The sequence below is a fragment of the Martes martes genome (assembly GCF_963455335.1).
Source record: "Martes martes genome assembly, chromosome: 1".
NCBI lineage: Eukaryota > Metazoa > Chordata > Mammalia > Carnivora > Mustelidae > Martes > Martes martes.
Window position 1 is genome coordinate 2,467,712 of NC_137888.1, and position 26,746 is coordinate 2,494,457.

The following is a 26,746-nucleotide window of genomic DNA, read 5'->3' on the forward strand; positions in this document are numbered from 1 at the left end:
TGTGGACAAAGACAGTTTTATTTCTTTCTTTCCAATCTGTATACCTTTTTTTTTTAAAGGTTTATTTATTAGAGAGTGAGAGAGCATGCATGTGTGTGTGTGAAAGCAGGGGAGGGTCACGGGGGGATGGAAAGAAGCAGAGTCCTTGCTGAGCACCCCCCATGCAGGGCTCAATCTCATGACCCTGAGATCATGACCTGAGCCAAAACTAAAAGTTGGAGGCTTAGCCAACTGAGCCACCCAGGCACCCCAATCTATCTTTCATCCTTTCCTTTCCTGTCCTGTCCTTTCCTGTCTTCTCCTGTCCTCCATGGCAGGCTCTGTGCCCAGCGTGGCAGCCATCGCAGGGCTCAGTCTCACAGCCCTGAGATCGTGACCTGAGATCATAATCTGAGCTGAAACCAGTTTATCAAGTTTGTCCAATTAACCATTCCTAGTTTACCAGGAGTTTTATCATGAACGGGTGTTGTTTTATATCAAGTGCTTTTTCTGCATCTATTGATAATGATTTTGTGATTTTTCTTTTTAGCCTGTTGATGTGATGGATTACATTAATCGATTTTCAAATATTGAGCCAGCCTTGCATACCTAGGATAAATGTCACTTGGTCATGGTATATAATTCTAGATATGCTTCTTGAGATTCAATTCGTTAATATTTTGTTGAGGATTTTTGGATCTGTGTTCATGAGAGGTATTGGCCTATAGTTTTTTTGTCTTCATGTTTTTGGTATTTGGGTAATGCTGTTCTCATAGAATGAGTTAGGAAATATTCTCTGCTTCTGTCCTCTGAAAGAGATTATAGAGAATTGGTATAATTTCTCCTTTAACTATTTGGTAGAATTCACCAGTGAACCCATCTGGGCCTGGTGTTTTCTGTTTTGGAAGGTTATCAAGTATTGACTCAATTTCGTTAATAGATAGAGGCCTATACAGATGATCTGTTCCTCCGTGTGTGAGTTTTGGCAGATTGTGTCTCTCAAGGAACAAGTCCATTTCACCCAGGTTGTCCACTGAGCTGTTCCTGGTATTTGGTTATTATCCTTTCCATTTCTGTGGGATCTGTAGTGATGTCTCTTTTCTCGTTTCTGATGTTAGTAATATGTGTCCTCTGTCAAGTACTTTTCAAAGAAACAGCTTTTGGTTTTCTTGATCTTTTTTTTCCCTAGTGGTTGGTACCTGTATTCAATTTCATTGATTTCTGCTTTAATTCTTATTTCTTCTGCTTATTATGGACTTAATTTTTCTTTTTTGTGGTTTCCTGAGGTGGAAACCTAGATGATTGATTTTATATCTTTCTTTTTCCTAATGTATATCCAGTACTATACATTGCCCTCTGGGCACTGCTTTAGCTGCATCCCACAAATTTTGATAAGTTGTATTTTCATTTTCATTTAGTTCGAAATATTTTTAAATTTCTCCTGAGACGTCTTCTTTGGTCCATGTGTTGTCTAGCAGTGTGTTGTTTAATCTCCAAGTTATTTAGGGATTTTCCAGTTACCTTTCTGTTACTGGTTTCTGGTTGAATTCCACTGTGGTCTGAGTAATGGTAAAGTCTCTAATCATAATAGCAGATTCATCTATTTCTGCTAGCAATTCTATCACCCTTTGCCTCACATAGTTTGATGCTCTGTTGTCAGGTGTATATGTGTTAAGGATCGTTATATCTGCTGGAAGGATTGACCCTCTTGTTATCATGTAAATCCGTTCTTTATCCCTGGTCACTAAATTTGTTCCTAAGTTGCTGTGTCTGAAGTTAATAAAGCAACTCCCCCTTCTCATTAGCATCAACACGGCATGTCTTTCTTCATCCATTTATTTTTACTCTGTATTTATCTTTATATTTAAAGTGGGTTCTCGTGGACTATGTACAGCTGAACTGTGTCTTTGATCCGATCTGACAGTCAGTCCTTCCCTGGGGGCCTGTGGACCATTGACGGTCATGGTGGTGACAGATACCGTTGGACTCACAACGACCACACTTGTGACTCTTCTCGATTTGCTGCCCTTGGTCTTTGTCCTGATTCTTTCTTCCCCTCTTTTTCTGCTTCACAGGGTTTTCATTGAGCATTTTATATGGTTCCGTTTTCTCTCCTTTCGTAGCAAATCAGCTGAACTACTTTTTCACTGGTTTTCATTGCTGCCCTACAGCTCACAGAACCTTTAGAAGGAATACACTTCCACTTTCAGACAACGCTGTGCCCGCCCCCGGGTGGTAGGAGGGCCTTCTGGTCACACGGTTGCGGTCATCATGATCCCTGCCTCCCTGCCTCGGGTCTCTGCTGCCGCGCGTTTCCTCACCTGCAGGCTGTGACCGTTGATGGCCGTCGCAGCTGTTACTTTGAGTGAACTGCTGATCGAGTGAGAAGAAGAAAAGCAAGTTTTTACTTGTCCTTCACTTACTCCTTCTTCGACCTCTTTCTTTTTTTTAAGTAGATTTGAATTCTGACTTATGCTCCTTTTCTCTAAAGAGCTTTTAACATTTCTTGCAAGACAGGGTTACAGGCAACAAATCCCAGTTGTTGTCTAAGAAAGTTTTCATCTCTCCTTCATTTTTTAAAAGATTTTATTTATTTGTCAGAGAAAGAGAGAGTGAGCACAAGCAGGGGAGAGGCAGAGGGAGAAGCAGGCTCCCCACTGAGCAGGGAGCCTGATGTGGGGCTTGATCCCAGGACCCTGAGATCATGACCTGAGCTGAAGGCAGGTGCTCAGCTGACTGAGCTACGAAGGTGGCCTTCTCCTTTATTTCTTTTATGTGACAGACAGAGATCACAAGTAGGCAGAGAAGCAGGCAGAGAGAGAGGAGGAAGCAGGCTCCCTGCTGAGCAGGGGCAGGGGCGGGGGGGCCTCGATCCCAGGACCCTGAGATCATGACCTGAGCCGAAGGCAGAGGCTTTAACCCACTGAGCCACCCAGGCGCCCCCCTTCTCCTTTATTTCTTAAAGGATAATTTCACTGGATACAGAATTCTAGGTGTTTTTGTTTTTTCCCTCGCAACGCTTTAAATATTTCGCTCTGCTCTCGATGAGGAGAAGCTGCTGTAACTCTTGTCTGTGGTTGTGTGCAAGTGAGCTGGACACAGCGTGCGCAGGCGTAGTTGAGTTTTGCACTCACGCTGCTCGCGTTCCCAGAGCCCCTGGGGCTGGTTCGGTGTCGGACCGGAGCTGAGGGAATTCTCAGCCACTCTTGCTTCAGGGAGGTCTGCTGCTTTCCCTCTCGCTTCTCCCCTGCTGTTCCCACGCACACAGGTCACACCTTCCGTGGCATCGCACGGTCCTTGCGCATTCAGTTCTGGTTTTTCATCTTTGGTGCCTCTGCCTTGCAGGTTTTCGGGTTTCCGTTGGTGTGTTCTCCAGCACAGAGACGCTTTCTCACCGTGTCCGGTCCACTAGGGAGCCCATCAAAGGCAGTCTTCATCTCTGTACAGTGTTTTTGACTCTAGAGTTCCTTTCTGGTTCTTTCTCAGGATTTCCGTCTCCGTTTACGTCTGCCCATCTGTCCTTGCGTGCTGTCTGCATTGCCCGTCAGAGCTCCAGCACATCGGTCAGGACTGTTCTGAATCCCCGGTCTGACGGTTCCGACACATCGGCCACGTGTGGTTCTGGTGCGCGCTCTAGCTGCACGTGTGTCCTGTAGCCTTTTGTCGTGTGATTTTTGTCTCGATAGCCAGACACGAGGACCTGGGTGGAAGGAGCTGCCGTAAATAACCTCTGTACCGTGGTGGTGAGGCGCTGGGGGAGGGACGCTGGCTGCAGTGCCGTGATCAGGGCTCAGGCCTCCAGTGAGCCTTTGCCTCTGGACCCTGAACTTCACAAGCGTTTCGCAGTTTTTTCTTGCCCCGTCCCCCTTGAGTGGGAGAGGATGGCTGGAGTGGGCTGGTGCTGGTTATTTCCTTTCCCTAGGTCCGGCAGGCTCTGGTCAACTGCCTTCCCTGAGGGCAGGCCTTGTTGGAAGAACGGAGCACCCGGCTGTGCCTCAGAGCGGGTGCTTTCCCCCTGCTCCTGCTCTGGAAGCCTGCGTGGGCTCCTGGAGGTGCATGTCACACTGTCGTGGAGGCCTCCGTGACCGGGTCCCTCGGACGTGTTAATTCTCACGCTTGTCCACACCGAGCCGCTGGAGGTTGACCGGGTCCGCTCGGGTGTCCTGCCCCTGCTTCCGCTCATGGCCCTCTGCCCCAGTCAGCTGTGACCCCCTGTCCTCACCCGTCTCTCCTTCCTTGTCTTGGGGGCAACAGTTTGCCCTGTGTCCTCCCTGGTGCTTGGGATCTAAGAGGAGCTGTTGATTTTTCAGCCTGTTGAGTTTTTTGCTTATTAGGACGGTGTGGTGGCCTCCAGCTCCTGAACACGCAGAACGGGAAGCTGCAAGTCGTAGCTTTTTTCCTTTCTTAAGAAAAGATAAATAAAATCTTAAGATTTTATTTATTCATGAGAGAAAGAGCAAGTGTGTGCATGGTGGGGAGGGGTAGACTCCCTGCTGAGCTGGGAGCCTGACTTGGGACTCGATCCCCAGACCCTGGGGTCATGACCACAGCCGAAGGCAGATACTTCACCCGCTGAGCTACCCGGGTGCCCCCTGGGTTTCATTTTTAAAGTCCGCTTTAAAAAAGCTGTTTCTTTTCCACTTTGCATAAAACCTTTTCCTTCTTCAGACCTGAAGCAGCCAGGACCTCCCCGTCCACCCTTGCTTCCCCTCTACTCAGCAGGCCCCGGGGTCGTGGCTTCCTCTGCCCACCACCCCCTGCGGTCGTGAACGGCTCGGTCCCGTCTGTGGATGGTTCGCTCAGTACCTGATGTCAGGGTTGCTTCCCTTTCTCAGCTGCGGAGGCGGGTGTGCTCTGCTGGGAATCACCCAGTCCCGCAGCCACGTTCTGGCTTTTGCTCAGCCTCCGGGGTGGCGGAGCCCGCTGCGGCACGTGGGTCCGTATTCCCCTCTGCTCCTCCCTCCCCTGAACTGGCTGAGAGCTCCTCTCCTCGCCACTCCTCTTCCTCCTGACCCGCCCGCCGCCCTCCCCGGCTTCCCCTCGCATCCGCCTCACCGGGATCCCGCTTTGGAGCACATCGGGGTTTCTGTTTGCCCTCGCAGCCTCCGGTTCCAGACGGCCCCCAGCAGCGGCTTCCCTTCCTGCTCCCCGGGGCAGAGGCGGGGCTGGGGTGAGCTTACTCAGCACCGCTGCCTCACTGGCGCCCGCCCATCCTCACTTTCTTCTCTCCCGTGTCAGAGGACTCTGCGGCCTTCTGGGATCCTTGGGTGAGGGGTCCTGCCACCTCTGGTTTGAGTAGCTGCCCTTGGGGTTTTTCTCAGTTGTCATGTCTGGCACCAGCATTTTCACATTCCCCCTCTCTGCTGGCTCCTTTTCAGCCCCTTTCCTCCCAGTTGTGCTGTGACAGGCTTCATCGGGGCCCGTCAGCCAGCTCCGCTCAGGCTTGGGGGGCCTTGGGTTTACCATGACATGACATGACACATTTTCCAGGATAAAGGGTGGCTCATGGTGCCTTGTTCGTTTTGCTTTCTCTTGACGTCCCCACGGGCCGGTGGCCTTGGAATAGACTTGGTTCTGCTGTGGGAGCTGGGACCGTCTCTTTGGTGGGACACACCCACAGGGTAACAAGTGGGACATTCTTGTGGCTTCGCCTCGGTGAGCTCTTTCAGTGTCCTATCCGTTGGGCTGTAGAATTTCCCACTTGCCCTGGTTTATCTGCTTGTTTTGGGGGAAGACTCTGCAAATCTAGAAACTTCCACTATCTGGTGGCCAGACGCACGCACCGAGGCTGGGCCTTTTGAGGTGCTCTGTGCTGGGTGGCAGGACTGCTGTGTGTGCCAGTGGTGTATCTCATAAGCCTTGGCCTCCAGGCCCCCGAGGGGGTCTCCTTCCTGCCACACCAGCCAGGGCTGCTGTGCTGTGGGCAGTTCTCAGATTCAGCACAGCCTCTCAGGTGCCTGGGTGCAGCCTGGGCCGGCCTAGACCAGGCTCTACCTGCTGAGGCTGGAGACTTCAGGGCCACCTCTCCTCCATGCAGTCAGGGCATGCCATATCGGGAGCTCCCCTGTCACCACTGGTGTCTGTTCTTGTCACCCAGGCCTGCATGCAGCATCTGGGCCTGCACCGTGACCTTGGGATTGCGGAGGACCACTGTGCGTCGTGCTGACGCTGAAGCTGGTGTGGACTCTGAGCCTCTCCTGTTGTGTCACTTCTCCCCGCCCAGCCGTAACGTGACACTGGCTTTGCCCTTGTCCTTGACACTCAAGAGCTGGACAAACAAAACTTCTGTTTCATGTGGGAGATCTGGATTTCGGGAATCAGGCAAACTTCCAGCCTTTCTAAGTATGCACTGTTTCTTTTGTATTTGATTTTCTCATTAATTGTTTCATTATCTGCCCTTTGTTACGATTCTACCAGCCGTATCGAACAGCCCGTGAGAGGCCTTTTAGCGTCTTGTTCTAGCTGCTGCTGAGGGTCAGACCTGTTGGAGATGTCATCAGATGGGTTTGCTGGAGGCCTAGTTTTGAGGTGGCTTTCGAGCGGGAGAGAGGAGACCTCTGGTAGGGCGAGCCATGGGAGGTGGTCAGGGAGGGCTTATCCACATTCCTGAGTGATGAAAACCACTAGTTCTCAGCACACCACCACCCCCAGATTTGGGCTTGAGACGCATGCTCTGTGAAGGGAATGTGTTTACTCTGTACCAGCCATGGGTTATCCACAGGGCACGTTTCACTGTTCAGGGCCCCGGGGAGTATATGGTGGGTATGGTCGGGGACGGCCGGAGAAGATAGCAGCTCTGCAAAGGTGTTTCTTGCCCAGGCACATAGAGGTGGAAGGTTCTAGAAATGCCCCTGGAGTTGGGGTGTACTTGGCTCTGCTACTTGAAGAAGTTGTTGGTTTATGCCTCCACTTGACGGCGTCCCAGTGGTCATCGGCAGGGTTCAGTCAGGGAGAAGTCCTGCGCGTGGAATTTCCCAGGCCCTCTGCTGCAGAAGCAGCTTGTGAGCACTGCAGAAGACCAATTCATACTTTATAGCCAAACTAGCATCGTTACATCTTTGAACAGATGTAGCTCTGAGTGGTTGTCACTCTATTTGCAGAGCTGAGCCTCGTTGAGCGATGATTCACCATCCTAAGGACCCGCGGGCTGATTTTCCCCCGCAGAATCCCAGTTTCCAAAGAGGAGAGAACTTGTCTGGGAAAGTCAGAACGCAGACTGTATTTTATAAAGATGATTCTGGAACCTTTCCACAAAATGTCTTTGTGGCAGTGCCTTAGAACTACCCTGAGGACACTAAGCTTGGAGGGGGACTCTGGAAGTGCCCCACAATGCACTCGGTGGGTGCGTTCCTTTCCCTCTTCCATGCTCGGTGAACTTCTGCATGGCACAGACTGTTTCAGCTCTGCTTTCCCAAGGCATGAGACACAGGAGGTGCTCAGCAAAGGATGCTAAAGGAGCAGATGAGATACAGTCATTCACTTTCGGGCGATGGTTATATCTGCTTTGTTGCTAACAGTCATACAAAGTGTTACCATGCACTTGGGTGGCTGGAGACCTTCACATAAGGAACAGCTTAATACCAGTTGAAAAGAAATCTCCAAACGTGATTGGGTTTTCTCAATCATTTCTAATCAAAGCTTTATTATGTAGGAGGAAAGTTATCATTAAGGACAATTATAACGTATTTCTAGGGTTTTGGTTAAGAGTTAAATATTTTGAAGAGGGAAGTTCGTTTTGAGGACAAATTTTAGATTATGTTCGATTTCCTCAGAGTTGGCAGCATTTCCAGATATTAACAAAGGTCATCTGAGCTTCTGCAGTGTTTCTATCATTTGGGATTCGGAGCTGCTACGTATTAATCTTTCTCAGGCAGTAGAGCTTTCAGCCGCGAGGTGTTTGACATCCAGTGAAGTGGTCTAGTACTAAGGTATACATTGGTTGGTGGTGGTTTGAATATAACCTTGATTCTCCTGAAAGATGTTTTTTAGGGTTTCAAACTAGTATGATCATTCTACGTACATTTTTTAAAAAGCAAAAAAAGCTGTATTTGGCATTTTCATTAAGAAAAAGGCAAAAAACCCAATACACACATGGCGAAAGAATTCTGCGGTTCACAGAGGAAGCCCCGGCAGGCTTCGTGAGGATGGAAGAGGTTCTCGAGTTCAGTTGTAACGCAGACCACAACCGTCACGCAATAGCCTTTCATTCTCTTTCACTGGGAAAAAAAATCAGTATCTGACAGTTAGGAGCTTCGGAGAGATGTGAGGCCAGAGAACGCTTACACCTACCTGTCCACTCTGCTGGTGGGAGGGAGGTGGAGGCAGGTGGGCAGCATCTGTTGCGGTTAATATGCTCACGCTGGGACAAGTAATCCCCTTTTACGTATATACTCCAGAAAAGGTGTTAGCTGTAAACACAGGGACGCTTGTGCAGAAACATCATAGCATCTGCATTTGAAACCGCACGTTTGAAAGCCTCTGTCAGCGGCAGAATAGGTGAATGGAGCGTGATCAATTCATGTAGGGACGCATCAGTGAAAATACACCGTTACTGTGCAAGTCAGTGTAGACAGATGTCTCCCCATGGTGTGGAAGGTTGCGTACGGTGTGCTGCCGCCCATACAGGCATGGACGATGGGGTAGTTGGGCTCTGCGCGCGCTGTGAAAGCACCTAGAAGTGCGTGGCTGGCCGTGACGTGTGACCGACGTGGCGGTGGCTCCCACCTCCCTCAAGTGTCTGTGTTCCAACAGAGTTCACAAAGGGGATTTGATGATGGTGACAAGATTTTACTTCTTAATCAGGGATGAGGATATTGTATCATTCTTTGTATCTTTTTGTGGGCCTTTAACATTACATAGTAGATAACAATTAAGCTATAGACTCTTGCTTAGGGTCACACACACGGATTTTACTAGCTGGATGAGGGGAGCCACAGAATCTTTGGTTTGTTTGTTTTTTTTTTTTTTTAGATTTTATTTACTTATTTGACAGAGAGAGACACAGCGAAAAGGGAACACAAGCAGGGGGAGTGGGAGAGGGAGAAGCAGGCTTCCTGCTGAGCAGGGAGCCCAATGCAGGCCTCGATCCCAGGACCCTGGGACCATGATGTGAGCTGAAGGCAGGTACGTAACTGACTGAGCCACCCAGGTCCCCGGAGCCACATTACAAACCAAATAATCCTAAAACTTGTCTGGAACCACGACAGACCTCAAACAGCCAGAGCCACCTTGCAAAAGAAAAGTAAAGCTATTCTAGATTTCAAAGTTGCATCACAAAGCTGTTGTCACCAAGACAGTATATGGTGCTGGCACAAAAACAGACGCACAGACCAGTGGAACAGAGTGGAGAGCCCAGATATGGACCCTCAACTCTATGGTCAGTTAATCTTTGAAAGAGTAGGAAAAATATCCCGTGGAAAAAAGACAGTCTCTTTAACAAATGGGAACACTGGACAGCAACATGCAAAAGAATGAAACCGGCCTGCTTTCTTACACCACACACAGAAGTTCAGAATGGATCACGACCTGTGCCGAAGGCAGACGCTTAACCAGTTGAGTCCCCCAGACGCCCCAGCCCTTGTGCACTGTTGGTGGGACTGCAAACTGGTACAGCTCCTGTGGAGAATAGTGCGGAGGGTCCTCAGAAAGTTCAAGTGAGAACTAGCCTACGGTCCACCAATTGTACTACTAGGAGTCTACCCAGAGAATACAGAAACCCTAATTCAAAGGGATGTGTACCCCCTGATGTTCACAGCAGCATTATCTACAGTAGCCGGGCTATGGAAACGGCCCACGTGCATCCACTGAGGACCTGATGAAGGAGACGTGGTGTATGCACAACGGGATGTTGTCAGCCCTCAAAAGAATGACCTCTTGCCATTTGCAATGACATGGATGGAGCTACAGAGAATTTTACCAAGTGAAATAAGTCAGAGAAAGAGAAATACCATATGATCCCACTCATGTGGACTATAAGAAACAAAACAGATGAGCAGAGGAACAAAAAACAAAAAGGCAAACTGAGAAAGACTCAACTCGAGAGAACACACTGATGGCGACCACAGGGAGGTGGGCGGGGACTGGGGGAAGTAGGGAGGGATGGGAAGTCAGGGGGCACCTGTCCTGAGGAGCACTGGGTGATGTACGAAGTGTTGAGTCACTGTATTGTTCATCTGAAATGGATCTGACTCTGTATGTAACTACCTGGCTTTTAAATAAAAACTGAAAATTTAATGGGACAGGCACTTGCTCCTATAATGGGCCCATAGTAAATGCTCAATGAAATTTCCAAAAAAGGGGCGCCTGGTGGGTCAGTCTGTTAAACATCTGACTCCCGATTTCGGTCCAGGTCATGATCTCAGGGTCTTGGGATCGAGCCCCACATGGGCTCTGTGCTTAGCGGGGAGTGTGCTTGGGATGCTCTCTCCCTCTGCTCCTCCCCCCTGCGCATGTGCTCTCTCTCAAATAAATAAGTCTTCAAACAAGTTTGACAGGCCTCTAGCTGCCAGTTGCTGTCCGTCATTTGGTCTGAGATGTCCGGTTGCTTCTCTCTCATTGTTCCTTAGCATCACAACTGGTGATGGGAATTTGGCTACTTTAGATTCTAGCCTAGAGGAGCGGTTGGTGGCTTTTGTATCTGGAGGACGGACATCACAATCAAACCTTTTTGTTTATTTTCATTGCCGGCTGGTTTTGAAGTATGAGGTGTGTTCATTCCTTGCTGTGTCCAGTTGTAATTTCTTCCAAGATGAATACGATCATTGAGTCACTCACCTTTACTTCTAATGACTCAGCCTTGTGCAGCAGACCGCCAGAACAGCTTTCTGGCTTCTCACCAGGCCAGTCCACTGAGCCCCAGGCCTGCTACAGCTACGTGAAGACAGTGTCCTTTTCCTTGAAGGAGAGTTTCTTGTGTTGGTCTTGTAGCCTTTCGAGTTTGCGGGTGTCTTTCTCTTAGCCTGGCTTTCTGTCCTTCCGTGGTCAACGTCGGCCGTGTCTGCACTTCCCAGGGCTGCAGAGAGGCGAGTTGTCTTTTGGAGCCTATAAATCCGTTGATGACAAATCATCTGCTTAGCTTTGGGATAGGAAGCAGAATTTACCGTTTTTGTCACTGGAAGAAAAAGTCTGACCCCTAGTCCTACGGTAGTTTGGGAAACGACATTTACTTCTGGTAACCCCGTGCCAGAAGGTGTGCATTCAATGAGCAGTTTCTCTTGACTTTGCAATTGGAAACTCGATACACTATTTACAAAATATTTGTGGTTAGGATAGAAATCTTGGAACAGAAAGCACTTGCATAAGAAATAGGAAGTTTCCTGGGTTTGCTGTTTGCTAAGTCCTCTGCGACCTTGGAGCCGTCTCTGGGCTTCTGCGAGATGTAGCCTGGCAACGACACGGGGTCTCGGGGGGTTCTGTGGTCGGTACAATGACCTTTATCCATCCTGGCTTCTTAATGATGCCTGACTTTGACCAAATATGAATCTTAAAAACATTTGTCAATTTTGTGGGTCGTCTTTGCCGCGGTAAAGTTAAGCGGCATCAGTGGAGAATTTCAGCTGGACGTGTTTCCTGGAATTTGCCCCGTATTCCAGTTATCACTCAAATGTTAATTTTACCTTTTGCGTTTTAAAGATTAGCTAACTTTATGTTCATTTGCTAAGGCAGGGGTTGCAACGCTTTTCTGTAAAGGGCCAGATAGAAACTATTTCAGGCTCTGGGGGCCATTGGTCTCTGTAGCAGTGACTCAGCCGTGGTCTTGTAGCGTGGAGCTGCGTGCACAGCACGTTGCATTTTAAGGACTTCCCGCTCCCTGTGTTGGTGATCAGAAGTGAGAACTCCTCTCTTAAGAGTACTGAATTGGAGGCCTCAGAAAGTTGTAGTTATGAATACGACCTCTGAACTGCTCTTAATAACCCGAGAGCTAGATGACGAGTGAGTAGGTTTTGAAATGTGTAGAAACTGTCAGGAGAACTGGAAAGGATTGGCAAGTTTGGCTCATTCTGTAGCCACGAGGAGGCTGAGGACCGTAGTCCGAGACGTGGGCATCACTGCTCTTGCGGGCGATGGTCTAATGTCGTCTTCTTGAACCTGGTAGCATTGCCTTGACTTTGAAAAAGCCATCGAAATACGGGGAGACGAAGACCGTCTCTGCGTGCTTTTCCGGGCTGAGGCCCTCAGTCACGGGGGGTGGGTTCACTTTCCCTGTCTGAACTGAGTGCTCACCCTGTCCCAGGCCCTGGGTAAGCTGCGGCACTGAGCAACCAGCTCTTTTGAATTTGTGTGGCCTTCACGGACGCACATGCCACAGTTTGTTTCATCAGGCCCTTGTTAATGGCCTGAATCGCTATTATGGATTTTCTTCTGCCTCAGGCTCCAACGTGTCTCGGCATGACACTGTTACTGATCCCATCTTGATTTAAAATTTTGATGTTTTGCTGATTGTGGAGTTTGGGGAGTAGTTTTGATTTTTTTTTTTTTAAGATTTTATTTATTTATTTGACAGAGATCACAAGTAGGCAGAGAGGCAGGCAGAGAGAGAGAGGAGGAAGCAGGCTCCCCTCTGAGCAGAGAGCCCGATACAGGGCTTGATCCCAGGACCCTGGGATCATGACCCGAGCCGAAGGGAGAGGCTTTAACCCACTGAGCCACCTAGGCGCCCCTAGTTTTGATTTTTTAAAAACTTGCTTTACAATACATTTTAAAGATCCTGGCTACTGGACGTTCCAGCACCCCTTACATTTGCCCCCAAACCAGATGCTTTACTCTGTGTGCCCCAGTGGGCCCTGCTGGTAGGTACTGCGTCGTACACTGGACGTTGCCCATCTGCGTTGGACTCCGGGCCTGTTATCTTTTCCTGGAAAGAACGAGCATTTGGGTAGTTAGCTTTTCTGGGTTCTTAACCCTGGCTCGCCTGAAGTGATCAACAAAGTCTGAGCCCGTCCTTGGTTTTCCAGCTCGCACTCTCCACGGGGCGTCTTCGTGGCTGCCGTGAGGAGGCGTGGCCCCTGGCTCTGGCCCCTGCTGCAGTCCCGCCTGTCCGGGCTCCCTCCTTCCCGCACCTGTGCTCTGCTCCTGCTCTGTCCGGTACCGGTCCTTACCTGCTGCCACTGCGTCGGTTTCCCTGAACTTTCACGGTGTGGTTGTTACACTTTCATTTCTTGTAAATTCTAGGTTCTCCTCTGGATGGGCTGGGCGTTTATGTGCTCGCTAGCTCCCTGATGGTGTTCTGAACTTCCTTTTACGCCATTTATACCCAATGAACATAAACGTAACCCGTTTTCTGTTGCACGATTGATCATTCTAGTATCTGACAATTCTCTTTTTAAATTTTGGTTCTCGTTAGTTCTTGGTGCTGTTGCTTCTGGGTCTTGTCTTTCATGATTTTGTGATTTTTGTCATGAAGTCACATTAGTACTGTATTTGTGGGGATTCTTTGAAGATCAGGTTGATGGTCCTTCCTTCAAGAGGGTGTTTACTTTGGCCAGGGAGCTGGAGGAGCTCCTGTCCCAGCTTTCCTTTTTTCTTTTCTTTTTTTTTTTTTCAAAGAGGAGGTTGGGAAGGACAGAGGGGGAGAGAGAGAAACTTTTTTTTTTTTCTTTTTAAAAGATTTTATTTATTATTTAACAGAGAGAGACACAGCGAGAGAGAGAACACAAGCAGGGCAAGTGGGAGAGGGAGAAGCAGGCTTCCTGCCGAGCAGGGAGCCCGATGCGGGGCTCGATCCCAGGGATCCCAGGATCCCCCCTGGGATCGTGACCTGAGCTGAAGGTAGATGCCCAACAACTGAGCCACCCAGGCGCCCCTGAGAGACAGAATCTTAAGCAGGCTCCATGCCTGAGATCGAGACCTGAGCCAAAACCGGGAGTCAGACCTTAACTGACTGAGCCCCCCAGGGGCACCTCCCAGCTCTCCTTTGTATTAAAATTACCCGGCTTGTGGATTTTCAGGCCCCACAGAAAGTATGGATTCATACCAAGCTTGGAAGCTCACCCTTCCCTGGCTTTGTGTGGGGCTCTGTGGTCGGAGTCTCTGTCTTGTGTTGGTCTGAGGCTTTTCCTTCTGTCCGTCTGTGCAAAGCCAGTCTGTCGGCCTGAAGCTGTGTGCTTCTGGAACCAACCCTCTTTCGCACACGGCTGCTTGGAGTCGCACTCTCCGGTGGTTCGTCATCACGGGTGTTGTTCCTTCGCGTCTTGTAAGCTCGTTCGTTCGTCCAGGGGTTTGCAGATCTCCGTATAGTCTTTTTTAAAGGTTTTTTTTTTTTTTTTTTATAAATATTTTTATTTATTTGACAGACAGAGATCACAAGTAGGCAGAGAGGCAGGCAGAGAGAGAGGAAGGGAAGCAGGCTTCCCGCTGAGCAGAGAGCCCGACGCGGGGCTCGATCCCAGGACCCCGGGACCATGACCTGAGCTGAAGGCAGAGGCTTTAACCCACTGAGCCACTCAGGTGCCCCCGTATAGTCTTTTTTAAAAAAGTTGTTTCACACTGTGAAATTTGGGGACCGTACTCTGCAGTAGTGTTAGAAACCACGTCTGAGAGTTTTCCTGGTTTCATTAGACTCTGACTTGCCAGCTGTGCTCTGTTCGCAGGTAGCTTGTAGGATCCTGTTTAACTCGGGACACTGTCCTGTCGCGAGAGCTGGCTGGGGTTGTGGTGCTCTTCATGCCTGATGCCATGGATTAAACACACTCGCATGGCCTGCGTGGGCTGCCCAGACATCACGGACCAAGTTCCCTGAGTGCAAAGACAGGGTTAGCTTGCAAGCCGCTGAGCCGAGCCGTTGGAGTGCAGTATCCTTACGAACTGGGGGTCGCCCGTGTGTAAAGGCGGGAGCGGTGACAAAAGAGAGGGCTCGCTAAGTCAGGCCTTGAGGTGTTCTGCGGGACCCTCTCTGCGGCTCTACCCCTTGATTGTGGACTTTGTCCAGGTGGGATTCTATGGGCCTGTGGCGGCAGCTTCCCTTCTCCTGTAGCGTCCCAGGGAGCCGTACTGCTTCGCATACGTCCTGCGTGCGGTGCCCGTCACCCGGCCTGCAGAATGGGACATTGGAGCGGAGGAAAGCCCCAGTCGCAGCAGGAGTGTTGAGGGTGAGGCCTCGCGTGCGGCGGCAGCTCAACCTGTCTTCTTTCCGTTTCAGGTTACTGCTGATGTCCCTGTACAACGTAAGCATCAACCTGAAAGGCTTGAAGTACATCAGCGAGAGCCCAGGATTCATCCCGCTGCTCTGGTGGCTTTTGAGTGGTGAGGACAGGGTGTCCCTGTGAATCTTCTCGTAGCGCCTGGGCCCCTCTTCCCCTCTGGCTGGAGGAAGGTGTTGGGTGTTAGAATAGAAACATTGGGACTGATCGTCCTAAGGCGTTAGCATTCTTCTCAGACCGTGGAGGACACAGTGGTGTGCTGGGTTATTTCTGGCTCTGCTGCTCAAAGGCTCTTTTGGGTTAGTTAGGAGTTTGCGACATGAAGAAAAATGATCTTTAAACATTTTATATTTATTTTCATTTTTCAAAAATATTTTATTAGAGAGAGAGTGCACAAGTGCAGGGGAGGGATAGAGGGAGAAGCAGGCTTCCCGCTGAGCAGGAAGCCTGATGCAGGGCTCGATCCCAGGACCCTGTGATCATGACCTGAGCCGAAGGCAGACGCTTTACTGACTGAGCCACCCAGGTGCCCCCAAAGAAAAATTCTCCTATAAAACAGCTGGTAAAGGGTGTTTACCTGCTCCTTTCTCTGTGGACAAAACAGCGCTGTGTGTTGTCTGGGCCCCTGAATGTCAGGTGGACGCATGTGTCGGTGGGGGAAGAAATCTGAGATTACAGCTCTGACGTTACGTACATGTTATGTGTACGTGGAGTTTTTGTTTTCTCGGAAATAAAAGCTCTCTCTACTCTTTTTTTCTCTCTGACCACTAGCTTATTTGTTTATTTTTATTTTATTTTACAAAATTCTCGTTCCAGTGTAGTGAACATACAGTGTTACAGGAGTTTGTGGTGTGCAATACAGATGACACTTCTGTGTTACGCAGTGCTCATCACAATATGTGTACTCTTACTCCCCATCCCGTTTCCCCATGCCCTGCCCACCTCCCTTCTGGGGACCATCAGTTCGTTCTCTGTAGTTAAGTCCATTTCTTGGTTTGTCTCTTTTCCCCCCATTTGCTCATTTGTTTTTTTCTTAAATTCCATATACGATTGAAATCTTATGGTACTTGTCTTCCTCTGACTGACTGACTTCCCTTAGCATGATACCCTCTAGCTCTATCTGTGTTGTTTCAAATGGTAAGATTTCATTCTTTTTTATGGTTGAGCAATATTCCATTGTGTATATATGACACCTTCTTTATCTTCTTTATCCACTCATCAGTTGATGGATACTTGGGCTGTTTCCATAACTTGGCTATTGTAGATAATGCTGCTATAAATATAGAGTGCACAGATCTTTTCAAATTAGTGATTTTATATTCTTTGGGTAAATACCCAGTACTGCAGCTGCTGGATGGTAGCATAGTTCTGTTTTTTAATTTTGGAGGTACGTCAATCCTGCTATCCAGAGGGGCTGCCCCACCTTGCATTCCCAGCAATAGTAGAGTTCCCCTTTCTCCGCACCCTCGCCAACACCTGTTGTTTCTTGTGTTGTTGACTTTAGCCATTCTGACAGGTGTGAGGTGGTATCTCATTGTAGTTTTGATCTGTATTCCCTGATGATGAGTGATGCTGAGCACCTTTTCATGTGTCCGTTGGGACTCTGGGTATAGTCTTCGGAGAAATGTCTGTTGTTGTCTTCTGCCCATTTTCAACTGGATTATTTGTGTTTTGGGTATTGAGTTGTATCTGTTCTTTATATATGTTGGATACTAACCCCTTAACAGGTATGTTATTTGCAAATATCTTCTCCCATTCTGTAGGTTGCATTTTAGTTTTGTTGATGGTTTCCTTTGCTGTGGAGAAGCTTTTTCTTGTCACTTTTTTTTTTTTTTTAAGTAGGCTCCGCACTCAGCATGGAGCCCAGTGTGCAGCTTAAACTCACAACCCTAAGATCAAGACCTGAGCAGAGATCGAGAATCATACTCTTAATCGACCGAGCTATGTAGATGCCCTGAGAAGCATTTTATCTTGGTGAAGTCCCACCAGTTTTTTTGCTTTTGTTTCCCTTGCTTCAGGAGATGTACCGAGAAACATGTGACGGTCAATGTCTGACCATGAATTTAACCTAAGATTTTGTCCCAATTTATTCATCATAACTTTTAACGCTATGTATTCAGGAGGTGCATATTTCCCTCAGGTGCGCGACAAATGGACTTTCCTTATTTTTTCATAATTTAGATTGACCTCTATTTGAGCTTCAGTTCTACTTGGTGGTGAATGCTTATTTTTTGTAACAGCTTTTTTTCGGTTATAATTGATATGCAATAAACTGCATACATTTGAGGCAAACGATTGATAAGTTTTAATGTGAGTATACGCCTGTAAGATCATCATGTGATAAAGAAAGTGAAGGTGGGCGTCACCTCCAAGAGGTACCTGTGTTCACTGGGGGTGCCTCCCTCCCACCACTCTACTCCCCTCTTCCCAGATACATTCACCCCCTTTCTGCACTTGAAGTTGTTTATATTTTCCACAAGTTTATGTACCTGACATCATACATCCTGTGCTCCGTTTACCTAGCTTCTCTCACCAGCCTTTGTTTTGAGACCCGTCCATGTTATTGTTGTGGACTCGTAGTTGTTTGCTTTTTATGGCTAAGTAGTGTTCTATGCTGTGGGTACACCACGACTACTTTATTTATGCAGGTGTTGGTAGATGCCTAGCTCGTCTCCGGGTTGCGATGATTACACGTGAAGCTGCTATGAACGTGGTAATCTGTCCTTGCAAGGACATACGCTCTCCTTTCTCTTGGGTGAACACCGTGGAGTGGCACGTCTAGGGGCGTGGAAGGTGGATGCTACCATTTTGCATGCCCCTGAGCAGTACGTCTGTGTTCGGCCCCTCGTCCTTGTGGCTGCTTGCGCATCTCTGCTTTACTCTAGATAGTCCAAGAGGGCCATAGTGCTGCCTCACTGTGGTCTTAATTTGCAATTTTATTGTGACTGGTGACGCTGAGCGTCTTCTCATGCGCTTGTTTCCCATCCGTGTATCTTCTCCGATAAGGTATCTTTTCATATCTTCTGCCCATTTAAAACAATTGGGCTGTTTTAATTGAGCATCGAGAGTTCTTCCTGTATTCTGGATACAAATCCAAATACTGGATACAAATGCCGATATTTTCTCCTAGGCTGTGGCTTGTCTTTTTGTTTTCTTAAGAGCATCTTCAGAGAAGGTTGGAGGTTCTTGATATTTGTAAATAAAGATTTATGTATTTATTATTTTAGAGTGAGAGAGTGAGAGTGAGAGCAGGGGGAGGGGCAGAGGGAGAGAGAGTCCCAAGCAGGCTCCCTACGGAGCCTGACGTGGATGTGGGACTCGATCTCATGACCTTGAGATCATGACCTAAGTCGAAATTGGGTCAGACACTTAACCAACTGAGCCACCCAGGTGCCCAAGAGTCTTAATTTTGATGAAGTTTAACTTACTCTTTTTCTTTTATGAATTGTGCTTTTTTTGGGGGGGTAGAAATCTTTGCCCAAGTCAAGATCTTAAGTATTTTAAGTTTGTTTTCCTTTAAGAGTTCTGTGGTTCTGCATTTTATATTCAGGTCTCTGATCCATTTTGGATTACGACTGGCATGCTGCGAGAGGTGGGCGTCCTGCTTCTTGTGTTACGTAAGGCTGCCTGGTTGGCGTGAAGGCTCTTTTCTCCACCGATGGCCCGTGCCCCTCTGCTGAAAGTCATGACAGCGGATGTGAGGCTGCGCTTTGGGGCTCGCTGTTCTCTTCCGTGGATGCATTTCTGTACTGTTATGCCAATACCACGCTCTATAATAAATCTTAAAAGTCAGGTGCTGTAAATCCTCTAACAGTGTTCTAGTTTTTTCAAAGTTGTTTTGGCTATTTCTGAGTTCTTTGCATTTCTACCAAAAAAATTCTCTGGAGATTTTTATGGGGATTATGTTGTGTTGACATTTCGTTTGGGGAGAATTGATATTTTAGCGATATTGCTTCTTCCAAGCCACGAACACAGTATATATGTCTGTTTATTTAGATATTCTTGGGAAACGGTCTCTCATGTTTCTTTATGTCTTAAGAGCAGGGGAACTGACCTCCTCTGTTCCCGGCTGTCTTTGCAAGGATGCTAGTACAGCGAGCACCCTTGTCGGGAGAGAGAGCAAAGGGTGGGTGTGTACGAGCACGCAGCAAGGGTAGTGCCTCCGTCCAGGGCCAAGGTCGGGCAGGCTTGCTACCCATTATGAAAGACTTGGGGCTCCTCTTGTATCACGCACCGCCTGGCCTGTGCATGGCCCTGTGGGATTGGGTCTCGCGGGACTGGCACAAGTGTGGATATGGCGAGTAGTGTGATTCTTTTTCTTGGGCTCAGGAGGCTCGTGTCTCTCGTGCCCACACCTGTGAACCTATGGCCTGCGGACTTGTTAGCCGGCAAGCAGGATCAAACCTGGCTCCGGTAGTCTCCGGGCTGTGTTTCTACTCCCTGGTAACAGCTACCCACCAGGGTTTCATGCTTGACCAAACAGCTTGTTTTCTTTTCTTTTCTTTTTTAAAGATTATTTACTTATTTATTTGACAGAGAGCTCACAAGTGGACAGAGAGGCAGGCAGGGAGAGAGAGGGGGAAGCAGGCTCCCCGCTGAGCAGAGAGCCCCATGCGGAGCTCGATCCCAGGACCCTGAGACCATGACCTGAGCCGAAGGCAGAGGCTTTAACCCACTGAGCCACTCAGGCGCCCCAGCAAACAGCTTGTCTTCTCTTGAGAACGTGAACGGAGGGACCCAGAGGATCAGAGGTGGTTGTCCCGGCGCCCGAGGCACACCGCATCTGCGGGAGGGGAGGTGGTGGTGAGAGTGGGAGGATAATGAGGTGGGAGTACCTGCTCCTTCTTGAGGGCCAGTCACTGTTTTAAGTGCTTTAGTAGATTCACAGATTGATTTCTCCAAATTCCATGATAAGGTAAAATCTGTTTTATGGATGGGGCAGCAGGAGCATTAGGGGCAGTAACCTGCTCCAGGTTATACAGCCGCTGAGCAGGAGCCCTGAGGGTTGGGCTCCAGACCCCACCTCCCGGCCGCTCTGTCCGCCTGCTGCTTGGCCGAAGCCCCTCAGACATGAGCCTTAGTCCCGAGCGGCTTCCCCCCTGCCTGCCTGTAGGTCGGCTTGGCTTGCCTCGGAGATGGGTGTCCAGGAACCACACGCCTCTCCGTCTCAGGAGCCTGCAGCCAGGGGTCCTTCAGCACCTTCGGCCAGCTGCTCGCTCTTCGGAACAGGGCTGTGGCGCCGTGTTCTGGGCAGCCCGTTTCAGCTGTGGTGCTCCGGAAACTGGGGCTGAGCGAACATTGTCACGAATCTCCCTTTAATTTGCACAGCCCTCTAGGTCCAAGCGGCCCGCGAGCGTCCGTTCCTGACTCTCCCCAGAGATGGCGCTCTTCGACCAGGTGGTGGTTCCTGCGGACACTCCGGGTCATGCCCAGTAAGGGAGGGACTGGGGTGAAGTGGCCTTAATGCCACTTTTCCCCACTGTGGCATCGGGCTTCCTTGTCCACGAAGACAACTGCTTGTTCTTCTGACATAGTGAGCACCGCCCAAACCCTAATAAATCTTCTGCGAGTCTGTTTTCCTGGTATCTTTAGAGTTGTTAGCACAAACGGAGACAAGGTCTCGTAAGCCCAGGATGTTTGACCTCTGAATTCCCTATGGAATTACTTCAGCTTAAAAATTGAAACTTGTTACAGAATTTGGTGCATATTTTAGGAGGGTGAGTGTCTACTTTAATTACAGAATAGGAAAATAGGAACAAAAATAGTTTCCTGAAAAGTAATCTATGCTGCTTGGTGCTCGGCGGTGGCGGTGTGATGGTTTTCCGAATTCTAGACTCTTGTAACTGCTCAGAGCTACGAGAGCGTTTGAAAACCGGCTTCCTGAACCCCTTCGCTTTTAGGTAGATCTGCTTTATGAAATACACTAGAGAAATAAAAATCTCCTCTAGTTTTTTAGATGATCTAGGAAAAAGAATTTCATTGCTTCTGTCAATAATGGGGTCCTATTTTTATCAGTTCTCTGTCGGGAGATTTTTAAACACATCAACTTTGGATGCATTTGACTCAGATTAAAACTGCAGATTTTCTACTTGGGAATTCACCCAGCCTTTTAGAATCCCACTTTTCTGATCTGCGAAATGAAGATTTCTACCCCAAGCGTCTTAGGGTGTATTAGCATTCAGTCTCTGCAGTGAAAGCTCGTTTTCTTTTATTTCCTTTGACCTAAAGGTGGCAAGTTGTCTCACGTACCTGGCCTTCTCGGACCCAGAGTGCAGGACCAGTTGCTGTGAATCGTCCCTGCCTTAACAGCCTCATTTCCTGTAGCGTTTGTTGGATTTCGCTTTCCTTCCCTGGGTCCAGCTCCGTGCCCGGCTTTCCCCCAGGCTTGCTCCGCATTCCTAGCATTCCTCGTCGGCCGCAGACCTGGCGCAGAAGGCCAGGCCAGTGGACGCTGACGAGGGCAGGGTGTGTTGGGATGGTGGCCACACGTTATGTAACTGCTCACGCAAACGAGTATTTCCACCACACTTTTGACTTTATAGCACCGCGTTTCCTGCCATGTGACAGTGTTGCCTCCCGCCTCAGTTGGTCCAAGGGGTCTGAGACGTATCAGTCCTGCCAGATTTGTGTCTTTAGCCCAGACCTCTGTCCTGAACTCCGGACTCACTTCTCCCACTCTCGGCCTGCCGTCTCCACGTGGCTGTCTGAGAGCCCTTCCGATGTCCCCCCGTGCACGACCACTAGCGGCATCCAGACGGCTCTGCGTGGACAGCTTACGGACGCCGAGGCTCAGTGTGCTCAGACCCCGTGCCTCTCCTTCCCCACACTGACCTCTGGCCGTGGCCTCCCCACAACAACTCTGTTCTGATTTCTCAGGCCTTTGAAAACCTTAGAGGGAATCTCAGCTCTTTCCCTTTCACACCCACATCCAATCTGCCAGGACATCTTGATGGCTCCACTTTCAAAGTCTGCCCAGAATCTGACCGCCGTCTCCCACTCCCAGCTGGCTTTGGGCCGCGCTCGTCTTTCCTTCAGAGAGCTCCGGCGGCCTCCTGCAGATCTCCCTCCTGTCCGGCTTCGCGGGGCATGAGTTGGGAGCCAAGGGTATGATGGAATGGATCCCAGACTGACTCTCTTAACTGAAAACAGTCAAAATGCTGAGTGAGATGAAAGAAAAAAGTAAAAAATTGCTCCTCCGAGCTAGAAAAAGAGTAATTGTATCCAAAAGCCAAATGAATGCAGGACAGCAGAGAAGTTACGAGACCTGAGCTAAGGCCTGCTTTGAGGACATTTGTCAAAATGACCTTCAGTTTCTACGGCCTCCCAGGGCCTGGGGACAGGAAACAAAGACCAGGTCCCCTCCCAGATGAGTACCCTCACAGGGACCCCCGAAGGCATTTACCAGCATTGCAGGGTAAACTGAGGCTGCTTCTCCAGCCCTTGGGGACTACAGGACAACTGCTCTTGGGGAGCCCATCGAAAGGACACGAGTGCTGGCTGAGACCAGCGAGCGGGACTCCGGCAGACGGAGGCTTCTCCCCACCGCCCACCCCGTCCTCGGAGTGTGCACACTGCTTGTCTTCCCGGCTCCCACGAGCTGTCCCAAGGACGAAGTCTTGAGATGGAGATATGGTGTTGAGACCATTTTGAAGGGATACATGACTGAACCCCACTTATGGCCTCTATGTAAACGTCCTCTTTTTGGAGATAGACGTGTTTTCATTACTTTTTTTTTTTTTTTAAAGATTTTACTTATTTATTTATTTGACAGACAGAAATCACAAGTAGGCAGAGAGGCAGGCAGAGAGAGAGGGGGAAGCAGGCTCCCCGCCGAGCAGAGAGCCCGATGTGGGGCTTGATCCCAGGGCCCTGAGACCATGACCTGAGCCGAAGGCAGAGGCTTAACCCACTGAGCCCCCCAGGCGCCCCATGTATTTATTTTTTAATTTTGTAAAGTTTTATTTCAATTCTAGTCAGTTAACACACAGCATTATACTAATTTCAGGCAGGGCAAGATAGCGGTTCAGCACTTGCGTACAGCACCCGATGCTCGTGACACGAGTGTGCTAACTCATCCCCCCTCTCTCTCCCGTCCCCCACCCCTCCTCCCCTCTGGCGGCCATCAGGGTGTTCATCGTAGGCAAGAGTCCGTTTTTTGGCTCGTCTCTCTGTTTTTTCCCCTCCGCTCGTTTGTGTTGTCTCCTAAATTGTACACATGCGTGAATCGCACGGTTTTGGTGTCTCTCTGACGCTCTTGCTCCATCCACGTTGTTGCAAATGGCTAGAGTGTGTTCTGGTTTGTGGCTGGGTGACACTCTGTCATGTATATACACGTGCCGCAGCGGGTGCACACGCGGGCTGTCTGCATAGTTGGGCTCTGCAGATAATGCTGCTGCGGACATCAGGGTGCACGTGTCCCTTCGAGTTCGTGTGCTCGTGTTCTCTGGGTAAAGAGCTGGTATGGCGACTGTGGGACTGTAAGGTAGCTCTATGTCTGTTTTATTCTGGCGAGGGAGTGTGGGGACCCACGGGTCTCGTGGCTGGCCGAGACAAGCCTTCTGTGTGCGTTCCCTTTGCTTATGAAACCTGCCAGCCGCTGTCCTAGAGTGGCCAGGCTTCTTCCGTGGTCTTCCCTTGCCCTCCGTCTTCACGGGCTGATCTCAGGTCACAGCCAGGAAGCTCCGAGGAGGCTGTGAACCAGCAGTTGTCGGTTTGACCTTTGGCACTGAGTGTAGTGGAGGAAAATCACTTCTGAAAATTTGCCACCCTCGGTTGGTGTTCAGGCGGCTTTGAGGCTTTAATTCAGACCCCGTGGGTGGTCCTCATCTAGAGAGTAGTCTTTTCTGGAGAATTCTTGGACTTCTACTAAGTCCTTAAAGAATTGTTAGAGCTAAGGTTTTAAGAACCTGAGCTCACATATTAAAAATCACAAAAAGCATGGGAAACATCACTAGCGAAGTGACAGATAATATAGGCTTGCAGAAGATTTCAGATATAAGAATTATTGGATCGGTATAAAGCAAGTATGTTTAATATGTTTCAAGAAAAAAAGGAAGGGATTGATAAATGAGTGCAGAGTAAGAGATTATAGAAAGGACCTGCAGATCTGAAAAAGGACCAGAGGTATTTCTGGAGATGAGCAGTGTAATGATGGGATATCCATTTATGAGACCGTTTAATAGCTGTACATAGTTGAAGAGAGAATTCCATTGATAGGGACGCATCTGAAGACGTTATTGAGAACGAAGCCCAGAGGGAGAAGGGCGGTGGGAGCAGGTAGGGGTGTGGAGGAGAGGTGAAGTGTGTCACCTGTGATCAGCCGAGGTCTGGGAGGAGAGTGGGTGGGACAGAAAACACATAGGAAGAAAGAGTGGCTGAGACATTTGCCAAACTTGTTTCCTTAATGTGGGAAGTGCACCTGCTTGTAAGCAGGATGAATGAAAAGCGCGCTCTGCGCGGGCACGCTGTAGTGAAAACTGCAGTGTTCAGGACAGAAATGGTGTTAGAGGCAGGCGGTCAGTAAAGACGTGGCTTCCGGCGGCGGCACTTCGGAGGCTAGCGGGCCTGGTGGCAGCTGCGTCCCCTCTTACGCTGGGAGAGTAGCTGCCAACCCGAGTGTGCGGGGGCCCTCCAGACAAGTACATTCTTCAGAGCAGGGGCGGGATGCAACTGCCACTGTCCCCACAGCCCTCCCCGGGTGTGCATCGGGGAGCGTGGGCTCAGAGGGCGGGTGTGAGAGACAGTGAGGACTGGAGGGAAAAGCACATGTGTGGGGAAGTCTGAGTAGGTGTGGACCGTAGGAAGCAAACAGAACCAAAGCGACGGGATTAGAACCCCAGGAGGAGGCAGCAGCAGGGGCCCCGGAGGAGCGAGACAGGTGGCTGGTTTAGGAGTGCGGTCCTGCCCCCCGGGGTGACAGGGGGCCGGGGAGGGGCAGCGGGGATGGCTGGCTGCAGACTTGGATGGCTGGGCACAGGTTAGCGCACAGATAACAGAAGCCGAACGTATACCCGCGAGTAACCAGAACACAGCGTGAACTGCAATGTGAAAACTAATCCGGAAGGTGGTGAGGGAGGAAACAAGAAACAACAGGGTGGGAGAAACGACCAGCGCAGGAACTGTGAATGGGCGCCATGACCCACTTAAAACAGTAATGTCAGGCTGGGTTCAAGACAGTCATGGACAGAGTACGCGTTATTTATAGTGGTTCTAGCTAGGGCCGCAGAGTACATACAGGCTGAGAGTAAAGGAAAACATACCAGGCGGGTTCTTATCCATTCACCAGAAGGATATGACAGCTGTGGATTTATATATGCACTCGCTAATACAGTCTCAAAATAAAACAAAAAACTGTAGAATTTTGGGTGTCTGGGTGGCTTAGTTGGTTGGGCGACTGCCTTCGGCTCAGGTCATGATCCTGGAGTCCTGGGATCGAGTTCCCCATCGGGCTCTCTGCTCAGCGGGGAGCCTGCTTCCCTCTGACTCTCCCCTTCTTGTGCTCTCTCTCTCTCTCTCATTCTCTTTTTCAAATAAATAAAATCTTTAAAAAAAACTATTGAGTTTTGGGTTATAAAGCAGGTCTCAACAAATTTCAGAGCAGAATCATGAGGAGTATCTTCTTGGACCACAGTACAGTGAAGCTGGAAATTAGTGACAAAAAATAAGTAGAATCCCGCATCTAGAAATTAAGTAACCCATTACGTGAAAGACGAAATCATAACAGAAATCAGGTATTTTGAAGTGAACAATAAAAATACTACATATCAAAAATGATGAAATGCACCTAAGTAACTGTTTAGTAGAAGTTTTATTAGTTTAAGGAGGAAGGCAGGAAGTTGATGAGCTTAACATCCACCATAAAGATCTTTCTGAAAGTCGAGACCACCCAAATAAAGTACAAGGAGGGAAAGAAGAAAGTAGAAGCGCAGGGGCTGTTGCCAGCGGGTTCCGCAGCTGCTCTGCGCCGCTGACCGAAGCGTCAGCAGAGCGAGGGCTGGACGCACAGAGAGCATCTGGGCTGAAGGATGGAACAGAAGAGCATGAAGCAAGCGCTAGAAGCTCCGAGGCCCGCGGGACCCCGGGGAGCACACCCGTCCGTGCGGGGCCCCTAAAGGAAGTTCAGCAGAGAAGAGAGCAGAAAAAACTATTTGAGGGAGTCATGTCTGAAAACTTCCTCCCTTTGATGAAGGAGAGTCCGTCCATGCAACGAGTACCGTGTGGGGTCAACAGAGACCCGCGTCCGGACACATCGCGGTCGGACCGTTCGCGCTCAAGACGGAGAAGGCATCTCGGAATCAGCAAGGGACCACGACCAGGTGAACAGCTCTCCGCCCGTCGGAAACAGTGGTCGTAGCGCGGGGGAGGATCTGTCCACGTTCTGAGTGGAGAGACTGTGCACCAAGAATTCCACGTCCTCCTAAACCACCCTTCAGAAGTCGGGGCGAGCCACAAGCCCAGATATACGAAGACGGGGGCGTTTTATTGCAAGCAGAAAGGGTGTTCTTCAAGCTGGGAGGACACGATGGCAGGACATCGCCCCCATCCTTGCCGGGAGCTGCGGGGGCACGTGGGGACGGCTGGGGTTCCAGAGCGGCTCTCTCTCCGAACTGATGCTTGGAGAGATCTTCTCC

At 49.4% G+C, this 26,746-nt stretch overlaps 1 protein-coding gene across 3 annotated transcripts in view; it reads left to right on the top strand.

Annotated features, from left to right (window-relative positions):
* Positions 1-26,746, top strand: part of HSF2BP (heat shock transcription factor 2 binding protein) — a 100,456-nt gene that overhangs the window by 44,762 nt on the left and 28,948 nt on the right. For all 3 annotated transcript variants that reach the window (XM_080819773.1, XM_080819775.1, XM_080819774.1), the window contains one exon: positions 15,116-15,219. In XM_080819773.1, coding sequence (XP_080675899.1) covers positions 15,116-15,219 — 104 coding nt within the window. The remainder of the gene's footprint in view (positions 1-15,115; positions 15,220-26,746) is intronic.